The 16,191-nt window shown below is 43.9% G+C and overlaps 1 protein-coding gene across 1 annotated transcript in view; it reads left to right on the top strand.

The window, feature by feature from the left end:
- Positions 1-16,191, top strand: part of lta4h (leukotriene A4 hydrolase) — a 97,179-nt gene that overhangs the window by 39,613 nt on the left and 41,375 nt on the right. The window contains exons 6-7 of the mRNA XM_063072247.1: positions 361-413; positions 6,812-6,884. Of these exons, the coding sequence (XP_062928317.1) occupies positions 361-413; positions 6,812-6,884 (126 nt within the window). The remainder of the gene's footprint in view (positions 1-360; positions 414-6,811; positions 6,885-16,191) is intronic.

The following is a 16,191-nucleotide window of genomic DNA, read 5'->3' as shown; positions in this document are numbered from 1 at the left end:
CTTGCTTTGGCCATATAATCACTCCCCAGTATATGTTCCTTCTCCCTGGGTAATTCCACCAACACTATTAAAGGTTCCAAGGCTATGTCTCCTATTCTTACTTCCAGTGGTACATTTTCACATGTCCCACTTGTGAATGTCCTGTGAATCCGCTTAGAATGTAAACTTTTATGCAAGTTCAGTTAGCAATAGAAACATTTTCAATTATTATACCATAGATTTCTTTATTATCAAAGTATAAAGTGCATTTTGTTTTACATAGTCTGATCAAAGAATGTCACTGTTCTAAGTAAGTCTGTCAATTTCTGAAACTAGTGCAATAAAATATAAACTCTATAATGTAATTATACTTTTCTGTAGGTTCCGATGCCAAGCTACTTAATTGCACTGGTGGTCGGATGTTTGGAAAGCAGGTAAGTAACTTACTGAAATGATTTCAATATGGAGCATTAGAAGGCGAAGATGGAACACAGGGTAGGCCTTTCAGCCCTTCAAGCCACGCCAACCTAATTAACCCTAACCTAATCATGGGGCAAATTACAATAGCCAGTTAACCTACCCGATACGTCTTTGGACTGTGGGAGGAAGCCGCAGGACCCAGGGAAAACACACACATTCCATGGGCGGACTCCTTACAGAACAGCACCAGACTTGAACTCAGAACTCTAGGACGCCCCGAGCTGTAATAGTGTTGTGCTAACCACTACTCTGCCATCTTAAATAGTAAATGAAATGAAATTTCTTATTAAGTATTTTTTGATTTTGCATGAAACTGAAATTGTGTATGATGTGGAGGAGAACTTGCAAATGGTGGAGCTGGAGTGATTGACTTCCAACAACCACTAATCTTTGTGTGAAGTATGACCCCAACCATTGAAATGGTTTCCCCTACATTCCATTTTATCAGGAACCTTGATCTCACACTTGCTAAATGTTGCCTTCCAGGAAACTATCTTATCCAACCGTTACTATTTTGAGTGTGAGCAGTTATTGTAGGTGTTAAATATATATATATGTGTGTTTTTAAATCAACTTCACTAGTGAAGAAGGCAAATGCAATGTTGGCATTCATTTCTAGAGGAATAGAGTATAGGAGCAGGGATGTGATGGAGAGGCTCTATAAGGCGCTGGTGAGACCTCACTTGGAGTACTGTGGGCAGTTTTGGTCTCCTTATTTAAGAAAGGATGTGCTGACGTTGGAGAGGGTACAGAGAAGATTCACTAGGATGATTCCGGGAATGAGAGGGTTAACATATGAGGAACATTTGTCCACTCTTGGACTGTATTCCTTGGAGTTTAGAAGAATGAGGGGAGACCTCATAGAAACATTTCGAATGTTAAAAGGCATGGACAGAGTGGATGTGGCAAAGTTGTTTCCCATGATGGGGGAGTCTAGTACGAGAGGGCATGACTTAAGGATTGAAGGGCGCCCTTTCAGAACAGAAATGCGAAGAAATTTTTTTAGTCAGAGGGTGGTGAATCTATGGAATTTGTCGTCACGGGCAGGAGTGGAGGCCAAGTCATTGGGTGTATTTAAGGCAGAGATTGATAGGTATCTGAGTAGCCAGGGCATCAAAGGTTATGGTGAGAAGGCAGGGGAGTGGGACTAAATGGGAGAATGGATCAGCTCATGATAAAATGGCAGAGCAGACTCGATGGGCCGAATGGCCTACTTCTGCTCCTTTGTCTTATGGTCTTCATCACCTTCAAGTATCTCATTTCTTAGTGTCATAATGCACCCCCGCCAGCAGTTTTGGATTATTTCCTAATGATTCAAAAAATATTGTTTGGGGTTTGGACTTCAGTTTGTGTTCAGTGGAAATTTAATCAGCTTTCTAAAGTCAGTGTGGAATTATTTTTGGTAGACTGCTGTAATTTCAGGAGAGTGAAACCTTGTGTTTCTTCATTTGGTCCTTCTGACATCTTTCACGCAATTAGTTGGTCTATTGAGGGAAAATTGAATCTCTAGATTTGTATTGTTTACAAATGTAATAATATTCAGGTAGGTGGTGCCTCTCACCTGCCCGCCTCTCACCCCTTTGAGCCTTGCTCAAAGTCCGTTACATCGCTTTCTTTGAGCTCTGTGTGTGAAGATCTCAAAGATCCCCGGTCTGCAGCCACACAGCCATAGATATTTAGACTCCTCCAACGACTCGTCGGTCTCCTTCAGTGACAGCGACCCTCCATCTGCCTGTCTCCAGAGCCCTGAGATACTGGGCTTCCAAATCCAAGCTGGACTCTTAGGCTGAGCTCTTGGCGTGCTGAACAACGTCCAGTTGTGAAACCCCGGGAGTGGGTCTCATTCCTGCTAAGAACAGAAGTCAGCGTGTAACTCCAGGTCAGGGTCTTCAAAAAAAAAACCCTGAAAGGGAAAAATAAAGATATTAAAGATGGAAATAGAACTGTTTCCGAAAATGCAAGTGCAGGAGTCGTTGTTTAGCACCATCATTACTCTGCTCCTTTCCAACCAGGGAGCAAATGTAAATCAGATTATTTATGGTCAGGATTTCTCAGCTGAGGTACAGATTTTGTTCTTGTATAGGATGTAAGAAGAAAGGCTATCCAGAAGAGTGTAGTCCGTCTATTTTACTGAAAAAAATTGGTCTAAGTATTTGTAATTGTACCGATAGAGGGCAGAGTTGAATATTTTCTGAGGTATAACTGGGCCGTAAGCTGATGTAAACTGTTGACAAAGGTTTTTTTAAAATTGAATGGTGAATTCCATGAGATGTGGAAAGAGTTTGTCCTAGTTAATCTGACAATAGGCAGTGAGGTGAATGCGAAAGGTGAGTAGATACATAGATTGGTGAGATTAATCTCTTAATGGCTGCACTGTGTGAGAGATGAGCAGTGAGAGCAAGATGAGTCTCAACAAGTCTTTTAAAGAATGCCAAGGGAAGTAATGAAGGTAAATTGTTGGATTTTGAGGTAATTACAGACTAGGCGTAATTGGAATGGTAAGAAAGGCAGTGTTTTACTACTGGAAGTCAGGGATTAGGGAAGCTTCCAGTGTCCCTGGTGACTTCACCTGTGGGGAGCGCATATAGCTGTAGCTCCTAGCTGACTCTGTCAAGGAACAAGAGCTGGTATTGGTATGCTTAGTGTTCTCTGGGATGCATTGCACATGATTGATAGGAGTTTTGGTGAGGTGATCACACTGAAGGTATAGGCTGTAGGCAGTTGGATGATTGCCAGGAAAGTGCAGTTTTTTGAAAAGGTAACCCTGAGATTGCTGAGGGCAGGGTGGTAAACATGGTCTATAAGGACTTAAGTCTCTGACAAGGTTAGTTTGGGAGGTTAGATTACATGGGATCCAGAGAGAGCTGGCTAATCTGATACATAATTGGCCTGATGGTAGGAAGCAGCGAGTGAAGGTGGAAGATTGTTTTTCGGACTCAAGGCCTGTGACTAGTGGCATTGCCACAGGAGTCAACAATGGGCCCTTGGTTGTTCGTCTTTTATATAAATGATTTGGATGTGAATGTATAAGGCATTGTTAGTAAATTTGTAGGTGACACTAAAATAGGTGGTATCATAGACTGTGAAGAAGATTATCAAAATGCAAGCGGATTTTAAGTAGGCCAAGAAATGACAACTAGTGTTCACTTCAGCTAATTGTGAAGTGTTACATTTTAAGAAGTTGCATTGTGGAAGGACATTCCAAGTTAATGGTAGGACCCTGGTATGTATTGTAGAGCAGGGGATTTAGGAGTGCAAGTGTGTGATTCTCTGAAAGTGCATTGAAGAAGGCATTTGGCATGTTTTTCTTCATCAGTTAGAGGAATGAGAGTGGGGACGTATTGCAGTTGTACAAAGTGGTGAGGCCATCCTTGCAGTTTTGTATACAGTTTCAGTTATCTAGTTGCAGGAATAAAGTCATTAAGATGAAAAATAAATATTGTCAGGACTTGAGCAAATCATTTATAGGGAGAGATTGGACAGGTTCAGATTATTCCTCTGAGCACAGGAGACTGAGGAGTGATCGTTCAGTGGTTACGAAATCATGAGATCCATGGGTAAGGAGAATGCACATAGTGTTTTCACAGAAAAATCAAAAACCAAGGAGCTTGGGTTTAAAGTGAGAGGGGTAAGATTTAAAAAGGATCTGAAGGGCAACTTCATTCAGAGTGGTGTATACAGTGGCATGCAAACGTTTGGGCACCCCGGTCAAAATTTCTGTTACTGTGAATAGTTAAGTGAGTAGAAGATGAATTGATCTCCAGAAGTCATAAAGTTAAAAGATGAAACATTCTTTTCAACATTTTAAGCAAGATTAGTGTATTATTTTTGTTTTGTACAATTTTAGAGTGGGGGGAAAGAAAGGAAAGGAGCACCATGCAAAAGTTTGGGCACCCCAAGAGATTTGAGCTCTCAGATAACTTTTACCATGGTCTCAGACCTTAATTAGCTTGTTATGGCTATGGCTTGTTCACAGTCATTGTTAGGAAAGGCCAGGTGATACAAATTTCAAAACTTTATAAATACCCTGACTCCTCAAACCTTGTCCCAACAGTCAGCAGCCATGGGCTCCTCTAAGCAGCTGCCTAGCACTCTAAAATTTCAAATAAATGATGCCCACAAAGCAGGAGAAGGCTATAAGAAGATAGCAAAGTGTTTTCAGGTAGCCGTTTCCTCAGTTCGTAATATAATTAAGAAATGGTGGTTAACAGGAATGTTGGAGGTCAAGCTGAGGTCTGGAAGACCAAGAAAGCTTTCCGAGTGAACTGCTCGTAGGATTGCTAGAAAGGCAATTCAAAACCCCCGTATGACTGCAAAAGACCTTCAGGAAGATTTAGCAGACTCTGGAGTGGTGGTGCATTGTTCTACTGTGCAGCGACACCTGCACAAATATGACCTTCATGGAAGAGTCATCAGAAGAAAACTTTTCCTGCGTCCTCACCACAAAATTCAGCATCAGAAGTTTGCAAAGGAACATCTAAACAAGACTGATGCATTTTGGAAACAAGTCCTGTGGACTGATGAAGTTAAAATAGAACTTTTTGGCCACAATGAGCAAAGATATATTTGGAGAAAAAAGGGTGCAGAATTTTATGAAAACACCTCTCCAACTGTTAAGCACGGGGATGGATTGATCATGCTTTGGGCTTGTGTTGCAGCCAGTGGCACGGGGAACATTTCACTAGTAGGAGGGAAGAATGAATTCAATTAAATACCAGCAAATTCTAGAAGCAGACATCACACCATCTGTTTAAAAAAAAGCTGAAGATGAAAAGAGGATGGCTTCTACAACAGGATAATGATCCTAAACTCACCTCAAAATCCACAATGGACTACCTCAAAAGGCGCAAGCTGAAGGTTTTGCCATGGCCCTCAGAGACCCCCGACCTAAACATCATGGAAAATCTGTGGATAGACCTCAAAAGAGCAGTGCATGCAAGACGGCCCAAGAATCTCACAGAACTAGAAGCCTTTTGCAAGGAAGAATGGGTGAAAATCCCCCAAACAAGAATTGAAAGACTCTTAGCTGGCTACAGAAAGCGTTTACAAGCTGTGATACTTGCTAAAGGGGGTATTACTAAGTACTAACCTTGCAGGGTGCCCAAACTTTTGCTTCGGGCCCTTTTCCTTTTTTGTTATTTTGAAACTGTAAAAGATGGAAATAAAAAAAGTAATCTTAAAATATTAAAGAAATGTATCAACTTTAACTTCATGCCTTTTGGAAATCAGTTCATCTTTTACTCGCTTAGCTATTCACAGTAACAGAAATTTTGACCAGAGTGCCCAAAATTTTGCATGCCACTGTATATGGAATCAGCTGTCAGAGGAAGTGGCTGAAGCAGGAACAATAACATTTAAAAGATATTTGCACAGATACATGGATAGAAAAGACAATATGGGCCAGGTGTAAGTAAATGGTACTGGTTTAGATGGACATTTTGGTTGACATGGATGAGTTGGCTGAAGAACTTGTTTCCATGCAGTATTTTCTCTCTAGGACAGATGAATTGGCACAAGAATTTGGAGGACAGAGTACCTGAGTAGGAAAGCAAGTGTCACAGTAAAGGAGAAGATGTGATTCTGATCATAAGGACTGCCAAAATGTTCATGTAAAAGAGCACAGGGAAACTTGCTACATTATAGTTGTATGCTAAATTATGAACAATTGTGATAAATGAGAATAAAGGGGAAACGTTCTGAAATCCAGAAGGTTAGAATTAATAATGAACTCACTTGCAGATGTGATGGGGAACGGCAGATCACTGAAGTAAACAGTTCCATGCCCTTATTAAGGTTGTGGTCCCTGGAACTTCAGTAATTCAACAATATAGAATTTTACACTCAATCTCAATGATAACAGTAATGGTATCAATCTGAATCCAGCTTTGTTCTAAAGGCTTGTAAATAGTAGTTTGATTTTTGTCTGTTGATCAAAAATTGCAACAATAGACACTTCCATCAAAGATTGCCATTGCTGCAGTTGTCAGTTTAAAACAAACATCCTTGCATATATCTGAGTGACGGTCCCTTAGTAACTGTTGTTTGTGAAATTTCTTAAATTACTGCCAATAAATATTAAAATTACAGCAATAAAATATCTGCATGCTGCCAGTGCCCAATCTCTTCTAAGTCAGTTCCTTTTCCTAATTTGTGCATTACAGTATCTGCAGGAAAGTACACTTATGGCTTTGAGGAGGGCTTTCTAGATTTGTCTTGGATTCTATTGAAGGACAGAGAAAGGATTTTGTATTACTCTTAAGATTAGTCAATTAACTACCATATCCAGTTCACAGTGCCTTTTGGTAATTAAAAGAATTTGTTAAATCCTGTAAACATGTCCTTTACTTTGCAGGGTGATTGGTCCAAGGTCTCGTGTCTGGTCCGAGAAAGAGATGGTGGATGCTGCTGCATATGAATTTGAAGAGGTTTGTTTCGAGTGCTTTTGGATAAGTATCTGGAGTGGTACCATTGCATTCTTTGTGTGGAAACACACTTGTTATTTGATCAATTGGCTCATTTTCTTCTAATTAAGTCACAGCCAGAACATTTCCTTTTGTTATATTTTATCTCTGTTGTCTTCCATTTCCTTGCCACAGTTTGATTTGCTAATAGTTCCTTGGTAATGTGATTGAAGGATGGTTAGTTTTCATGTAATATACTAATACAGGTTGAGTACCTCTTATCCATAATTCCAAAATCCAAAGATCTCAAATTTTTTGTGATGACATGACATCATAAATGGAAAATTCCACGAGGTGCTGAGAAGGCACCACAGGCAGTTCTGAGAAGTGACCTCTCATATGTAATGAAAAGAAGTTAATGAAAAATAGAAAAACCTTGAGTAAAGTGAAAGATGATCTTGAAAGAGTGCATTCGTCAGTGTCGGAGTGAACATATGCTGCTTTATGATATGCTGATCATGAAACAAAGTTCTCTCATGATTAACTAAAAATTGAAAGTAATTGTGAATATTCAGCAGGCTGGTGGCAGAAATATTAAAAAACACAGAATTAAATTTTTAAAGATTTGTGGTAATAAGGCATCTGCGGATCACAGAGTAACAGAGAAATTCATTGATTTTGCCAAGATTGTTGCTGATGAAAATCTTTACATGCTGAATGGCTCCATCAGGACACAAGACCATATGACCTAAAAGATATAGTATACCTAGTATAGACCTAGGTATTAGATAGACCTACTATACTATCTCTTCTTTCAGTTAGTCCTGACAAAGGGTCCTGGCCCGAAACCTCAACTGTACCTCTTCCTGTAGATGCTACCTGGCCTGCTGCGTTCACCAGCATTTTTTGTGTGTTGCTTGAATTTCCAGCACCTGCAGATGTCCTCGTGTCTGCAGCCTAAAAGAAGAATTGGGCCATTCAGCCTATCGAGTCTACTCCCTGTTTCATCATAGCTGATCCCGAATCCCACTCAACCCCATTCACCTGGTTCTCACCATAACCTTTCATGCCATGACCAGTCAGGAAACTATCAATTTTCAATATACCCATGGTCTTGGCCTCTATAGCTGTCTGTGGCAGAGCATTCACTGCTCTCTGGCTAAAAAAAAATTCCTCCTTAACTCTTTTCTAAAGGATCACCCCTCAATTTTGAGGCTGTACCCTCTAGTTCTGGATACCCCCACCACAGGAAACATCTACCTGATCTAGTCCTTTCAATATTCGGTAGGTTTCAGTGAGAACACACTACAGTCTTCTAAGTTCCAGTGAGTACAGGCCCAAAGCTGCCAAATGCTCCTCATATGTTAACCCCTTCACTCCTGGAATCATCCTCGTGAACCACCTCTGAACTCTTCTAGATATGGGGCTCAAAACTGTTGACAATACTCCAAGTGCAGCCTGACCAGTGTCTTATAAAACCTCAGCATTATTTCCTTGTTTTTATATTCTATTCCCCTTGAAATAAATGCCAGCATTGTATATGCCCTTTCCAGCTCCCTTTGCAATCTCAACCCCACATCTTGGATACTATTTGGAGGACTATATGTATTCCCAAAATGTTTTTTTTTACTTTTGCAGTTTAACTCCACCCACAAAGATACGGCATTCTCTGACCCTATGTCACCTCTTTCTGAAGATGTAATTCCATCTCTTACCAACAGAGGCCGCCTCTGCCTTCCTGCCTGTCCTTTCGATACAAAGTATATCCTTTGATGTTCACCTCCCAACTCTGGCCTTCTTTCATCCATGACTCGGTGATGCTCACAACATCATACTGACCAACCTTAAATTGTGCCTGAGTTCAAATTCATCCACCTTATTCCAAATACTGTGCATTTAAGTACAGCATCTTTGCCCTTTTGCATTTTACCTCTGTGGTACAATTTAACTCTGCACTGTCTACATTTGTGCCCAATGTTACGAGAATACACATAAAATTAAGATGTTTGCTGGCCTGGGCTAGCATCAGTGGCATCAGCAGTTGGTCTGCCACCTGCCCTCAGGGGAAGGAGAGATAAGGAACAATGGAGCAGCGTCTGGAGATGTGTAATGAAGGGATGTGGGAGAGAGAGCTGTCTGGAGCGGCTCCCCCCTTTGAACCCTGAACTGTTTGAAGTGATGGACAGGCGATACCCCAGCAGGGGGATAAAAAGGGACAGGTTCGCTAAGACAGACACACACGCCACCCGAGGTAACGAGACCCTGGAAGTGGTGCGCCTCTCACGAGTGGATGAGAAGTACCAGACAACGACAAGGGTGGAAAGGTACGATCAGCGGGAACCCGGTGTGTGTCCGCCCCTGCCTGGGTGCCGGGTTCACTGCAGAGGATCGACCGCATCTGGAGGAGGGGTCACAGTCGGTGACCTCAGGTGACATCACCAAGGACCCGCCCAAATGCTGTTTGTGAGCCATCCCGCTGGTCTGTGAGTGAAGCCGTTCTGAATGATCAGTTGTTCCTATTCTATCTCTCTCTTCCCCCACGTTGTCCACCGCCATGGCAATGATTACTGCGAACTGAACTACTAACTGGACTGAACTTTGAGTAATTTTGAAATTGGTCATTTACCCCTAGACAACGATAGAGCTTGATTGATGCTGTTATCTTAATTCTGTGCACATGTGCGTTTATCATCGCTGAACTGTTGCATTTATTATCCTTTCGATTAATGTGTTGCTTGTTTCTTTAATAAAACTTTCTTAGTTCTAGTACTCCAGACTCCAACTGAGTGATCCATTTCTGCTGGTTTGGCAACCCAGTTACGGGGTACGTAACATAAGTGGGGGCTCGTCCGGGATTTTGAACGCTAAATTTGGGACGGAGTAAATTGATTGGGTTAAAATTCCCGAAAGAAAGAAAAGACAAACAGCAGAAATGGAGGTTGAGGAATTTATAAAGGCGCCGACCTTGGAGGCATTAGAGGATGCCAGGAAATCGGAATTGATAGCTGTGGCCAAACGGGTGAATCTTGCTAAGGTGAAGTCGACAATGAGGAGAGAGGAGATACACAGAGCTATTGTAGAGCACTATGTATCTAAAGGTGTGTTTCCCCAAGGTGAGCTGGGGGTGGTGTCTATTGAAAAACCTGCTGGAGACGCGGTACAGGTACAGCTTGAAAAACTGAGACTCGAGCACGAGTTCCGGGTACGGCAGTTAGAACACGAAGAGAAGCAGTTAGAAAGGCAGGAGAAAGAGAGAGAGTTAGAAAGGCAGGAGAAAGAGAGAGAGTTAGAAAGGCGGGAGAAAGAGAGAGAGTTAGAAAGGCGGGAGAAAGAGAGAGAGTTAGAAAGGCGGGAGAAAGAGAGAGAGTTAGAAAGGCGGGAGAGAGAGAAAGAGTTAGAAAGGCGGGAGAGAGAGAAAGAGGTAGAAAGGCAAGAGAGAGAGAAAGAGGTAAAAAGGCAAGAGAGAGAAAGACAGTTGGAGAGAGAAGAGAGAGAGAGGGACAGACAGTTGGAGAGAGAGGAGAAACAGAGGGAAAGGGAATTTGAGCTGGAGAAGTTGAAGATAAGGGCCGAGCAGGGGCTCGTGCCGAACCAAGGTGGAGGGTTCCGGGCGACCCAGGAGGTTAGGCTGGTTCCCCCATTTGACGATACCGATGTGGATCGGTACTTTCTCCATTTCGAAAAAGTGGCCATAAGTCAGGACTGGCCGAGGGATAAGTGGGTTGTTTTACTTCAGAGTGTACTGAAAGGGAAGGCCCAACAAGCTTACTCCGCTTTATCCGCGGAAGATGCCCAGAAGTATGAGGTGGTGAAGGAGGCCATCCTCAGGATTTATGAGTTGGTCCCGGAGGCATACCGGCAGAGGTTCCGGAATGCGAGGAAGCAGTGGGACCGCACGTATTTGGAGTTTGCTCGTGAGATGCAAACATATTGTGAGCGTTGGTGCGCCTCGAAGGGGGTAGAGGGGGATTATGACAGACTGCTGCAGCTGATTCTGATTGAGCAGTTTAAAGGTTGTGTCCCTGAGGGTATGAGACCCTACCTCGATGAGAAAGAGGCAGCCACGTTAGCCGCAACTGCTAAGTTAGCGGATGAGTATGCGTTGACGCATAAAATGAAGGTTGCCCCGAGTAAAGGCTACCAGAAGGGTAGTCAGGACGGCGGGGAGAGTCCACCGGAAAAGTCAGAAAGTAAGCCGGGGACTAGTGAAAAGGATAAGGTAGACCGGGAGCAGTCTGGTAGGAAGTCTCCTGGGGTCGTCTGTTATAATTGTGGGAAAGTCGGACACTTTGCGTCCAGGTGCTTTGCCCCAAGGAAGGAGATGGGGAAAGGAAAAGCGGAAATTTTGAATGGCTGTATTGAGCTGTTAAGCGAACCGCTAGGGAAGGACAGGTCTGAAAAAGTCCAGGAAGGGCGCGAGAGGTTTATCTCGGCCGGACTGGTGTCAGTGAAGGAGGGGTTAAAACCAGTTCCAGTGCGGATCTGGAGAGACACGGGAGCGTGTCAGTCACTAATACTGAAGAGTGTATTAGAGTTTAGCTCAGAGACCCAGACTGGGGAGGTAGAGGTCAAAGGTGTTGGGGAAGGGACAGAGTCAGTCCCTTTGCACCAGATACACTTACAGAGCAACCTGGTCTCTGGACTAGTCACGATCGGGGTGAGGTCCGAATTACCGATGAAAGACGTGGAAGTCTTGCTCGGTAATGACATCGCCGGAGGAATTGTGTTCCCAGTCGTGAGATTGACGGGTCAGCCTGCCAACAGTGAGGCCCCGCCCATGGACTCACAGGTTTATCATAGGGCTGCGGTAGTGAATTTAGCTGTGGTGGTAAATTTGGCTGAAACGTTTCTGCCAACCTTGTATGAGACAGGGTGTAGTGAGATAAGAGGTAGTGAGGGAGCTGGGACGGACGTAGCAGTAGCCAGGAAAGAAGTTGTGCAGACGCAGGAGCGAGACGAGGGGCTGATGGTTTTGCCGAGACCGCTCTCTCTGACACAGCCTTGACAAGCTATTGTGCGGATGAGGAAGTGCTAAGGAAGAAAGGGAAATCAAGTACAGCATCCGCAGATGAGGAGTGGGGGGTGGTGCAAAAGAGTTATGGGGATGAGGTTTTTAACATGGCCCACGAGGTACCCCCCGGTGGAAATTTTGCGGTGCTGGAGGAAACAGTTGGTGGAATCACGAAAGAGATTTACCGGCTGCCCAGGGGGAAGAATGTTATTGATCATGACCGACGCGAACTGAGACGGTCACCGGCTTTTGATATGCTAACAAACCTAGTCGGTGTTAGCGTGGAAATCAATGAAGCTAGGGGCCCCCTGCTTAGAGGAAAAAACCATTTTGAAAAGATTAGGATGGGATCGGTCAGATGGGAGAAGGCTATTGTTTTGGCCAGGTCTACTGATAAGGTCTCTCCCTTAATCCCCGAAGGAGTAATTAAACGACTCGCACCCATGTGTTTGATTGTCCCGAGGAAATGCAAAGAACTGGGACGTTGGGTGACTGTGGTTACAATAGGGCAGCCAAGTAAACAACACCCATATTTTTCGAGTAATTCAGTGACTAAAGGGCTGATGAACACAGAGGTGTGTATTGGCAATTTAATACGGCTGTCTGAAGCCAGCTTGATAGTGGACCTTGAAAAAAAATGAATTCGGCCACACGAAGGTCACTTACCTGGGAATTGTGGTGACACAGGGGCAGCTGGCAGTGATGCAAGCTACAGTGCAGGCTATCACTGACCTCCCAACCCCGACAGACAAGAGGGCCCTCAGAAGGCTTTTGGAGATGATGGGGTACTGCAGGAAGTTTTGCAATAACTCTGCGGTCAATACCCGTCCCCCTCCTACTAAGCCCTTGCGAGAGAAAATTGAGTCGGAATGGGACGACCCTTGTTGTTGTGGTCCGGGACAAAAACCAGATGAGAGGTTACATTGGTCGCAATTCATCAGTGTTTTTGGCCACTATGAAGTTTGCTGAGTTGGAGCCTGGTCTAAGGGATTATTAATAACACGTGTAAAAGGAACAGAACATGTGATGACTGTCTGTCAAGGTGTGACAGCTTCAAATTCTCTGTATTAGCTAAATAACTGTTAAAGATGTATATTGTGTATGTATCAGATAATGTAGTCATGTTTGTAATTTTTACCTCCCGGTAAAAATCCTTAAAGGGGGGAAGTGTTACGAGAATACACATAAAATTAAGATGTTTGCTGGCCTGGGCTAGCATCAGTGGCATCAGCAGTTGGTCTGCCACCTGCCCTCAGGGGAAGGAGAGATAAGGAACAATGGAGCAGCGTCTGGAGATGTGTAATGAAGGGATGTGGGAGAGAGAGCTGTCTGGAGCGGCTCCCCCCTTTGAACCCTGAACTGTTTGAAGTGATGGACAGGCGATACCCCAGCAGGGGGATAAAAAGGGACAGGTTCGCTAAGACAGACACACACGCCACCCGAGGTAACGAGACCCTGGAAGCGGTGCGCCTCTCACTTGTGGATGAGAAGTACCAGACAACGACAAGGGTGGAAAGGTACGATCAGCGGGAACCCGGTGTGTGTCCGCCCTTGCCTGGGTGCCGGGTTCACTGCAGAGGATCGACCGCATCTGGAGGAGGGGTCACAGTCGGTGACCTCAGGTGACATCACCAAGGACCCGCCCAAATGCTGTTTGTGAGCCATCCCGCTGGTCTGTGAGTGAAGCCGTTCTGAATGATCAGTTGTTCCTATTCTATCTCTCTCTTCCCCCACGTTGTCCACCGCCATGGCAATGATTACTGCGAACTGAACTACTAACTGGACTGAACTTTGAGTAATTTTGAAATTGGTCATTTACCCCTAGACAACGATAGAGCTTGATTGATGCTGTTATCTTAATTCTGTGCACATGTGCGTTTATCATCGCTGAACTGTTGCATTTATTATCCTTTCGATTAATGTGTTGCTTGTTTCTTTAATAAAACTTTCTTAGTTCTAGTACTCCAGACTCCAACTGAGTGATCCATTTCTGCTGGTTTGGCAACCCAGTTACGGGGTACGTAACACCAACCATTGGCTTGTTCTTCCTTACATTCATATTACACCCTTCATCTACTTGTAAACCTGCTGGCTTATCCTCAGCTCGATCATACTGGTTTCCATCCCCCTGCCATATTAGTTTAAACTACTCCCAACAGCTCTTGTGAATTTGTCTGCAAGGATATTGGTTCCCCTCAGATTCAAGTGCAGCCCATCCCTTTTGTTATCTCACACCTGCCCCAGAAGAGGTCCCATTTATCCAGAAGTCTGAAACCCTGTCCTCTGCTCCAATTCTTCGGCCACAAATTTATCTGCTACCTTATTCTATTCCTATCCTCACTGTCACGTGGCACAGACAGCAATCCCAACTTTACTACCCTTGAGTTCCTGCTTCTCAACTTCCTAACTTATTGTATTCTGTTTTCAGGACCTCCTTTTGTGATGAACGTGTGTAAGACGTGTGTACCACTATCACATAAATTCAGAGTTGGAAATGATGCCGATCCCAAAATATCTCATATATTCTGAAATCCAGAGCACTTCCGGCCACAAGCATTTCAGTTAATGGTACTCAACCTGTATCACCCAACTCTACCTACACCAAGTGATCCAGTGCTTCTTAGAGTTCATTCCAACCGTGTGTCATTTTTCTTCAAAGTATGTTTGCTGTGATTCCTTTAAAATACATTCAACTTTGGTGAGAATTGGTACCTTTCTAGATGGTTCCTCCAGGCCTATTTTTTTTCCTCTGTAGGAAAGTAAAGAAAGTTGGAGGGAGAGTTGTTGAATTGCATTGAGAGTAAACTTCTTTCCAAAACTGCTCAAGCTCTGTTAGATTGCATGGGGATCGTGAGTGAACAGCCCTTTTCAAGTCCAGCCACAAATTCTCAATTGGATTGAATCTGGACACTGACTTGGCCACTCCAGGTCATTCATTTTGTTGTTGTAATTAAGCTATTCCTGTGTAACCTCGGCTTTAGGCTTGGGGTCATTGTCTTGCTGGAAAACAGATTTTCTCCCATGTCACAGTTCCCTTGCAGACAGTATCAGGTTTTCCTCCAGGACTTCCCTATATTTTGCTGCATTTATTTTACCTTCTACCTTCACAAGCCTTCCAGGGCCTGCTGCAGTGAAGCATCCCCACAACATGATGCAGCCACCACCATGCTCACAGTAGGGATGGTGTGTTTTTGATGATGTGCAGTGTTTGGCTTACGCCAGACATATCGTTTAGTCTGATGGCCAAAGAGCTCAGTTTTGGTTTCATCAAACCATAGAACCTTCTTCCAGCTGACTTCAGAGTCTCCCACATGCCCTCTGGCAAACTCTAGCCAAGATTTCATGTGAGATTTTTTTCAACAGTGGCTTTCTCTTTGCCACTTTCCATAAAGCTGCAACTGGTGAAGCACCCGGACAACAGTTGTTGTATGTTAATTACCATTATAAATCATAAGGACATAAGACGCAGGAGCAGAAGATACCATTCAGCCCACTCTGCCATTTCATCACAGCTAATTAATTATCCCTCACAACCTCCTTCTCGTGCCTTCTCCCCATAACCTTTGACACCCTTACTAATCAAAAGCCTATCAAACTCTGCTTTAAATATACCCAAAGGCTTGGCCTCCACAGTCATCTGTGGCAATGAGTTCCATAGATTCACCACTCTCTAGCTAAAGAAATTCATCTCTGTTCTAAAGGGACATCCTTTTATTCTGATGCTGTATCCTCCTGGTCCTAGACTCACCCATTATTAGAAACATACCCTCCACAGCTCCTAGGGCTTTTAATAGTCAATAGTTCCCTCTCCCTCCCCCTCGTACCCCATCTGTTACTTATTTTTATGCACACATTCTTTCTCTCACTCTCCTTTTTCTCCCTCTGTCCCTCTGAATATACCTCTCGCCCATCCTCTGGGTCCCCCCCCCCCCGCTTGTCTTTCTTCCCGGACCTCCTGTCCCATGATCCTCTCGTATCCCCTTTTGCCTATCACCTGTCCAGCTCTTGGCTCTATCCCTCCCCCTCCTGTCTTCTCCTATCATTTTGGATCTCCCCCTCCCCCTCCAACTGTCAAATCCCTTACTCACTCTTCCTTCAGTTAGTCCTGACGAAGGGTCTCGGCCTGAAACGTCGACTGCACCTCTTCCTACAGATGCTGCTTGGCCTGCTGCGTTCACCAGCAACTTTGATGTGTGTTGCTTGAATTTCCAGCATCTGCAGAATTCCTGTTGTTTTAGTTGTTGTATGTGCAGTCTTTCCTTTCACAGTCATTGAAGCATGTAATGCTTGTCATAGATTGTCATCGGTCTCTTGGTGGCC

Source organism: Mobula hypostoma, chromosome 20 (assembly GCF_963921235.1).
Source record: "Mobula hypostoma chromosome 20, sMobHyp1.1, whole genome shotgun sequence".
NCBI lineage: Eukaryota > Metazoa > Chordata > Chondrichthyes > Myliobatiformes > Myliobatidae > Mobula > Mobula hypostoma.
Note: the sequence above shows the minus strand (reverse complement) of the source record. Positions and strands in the feature narration are given on the sequence as shown.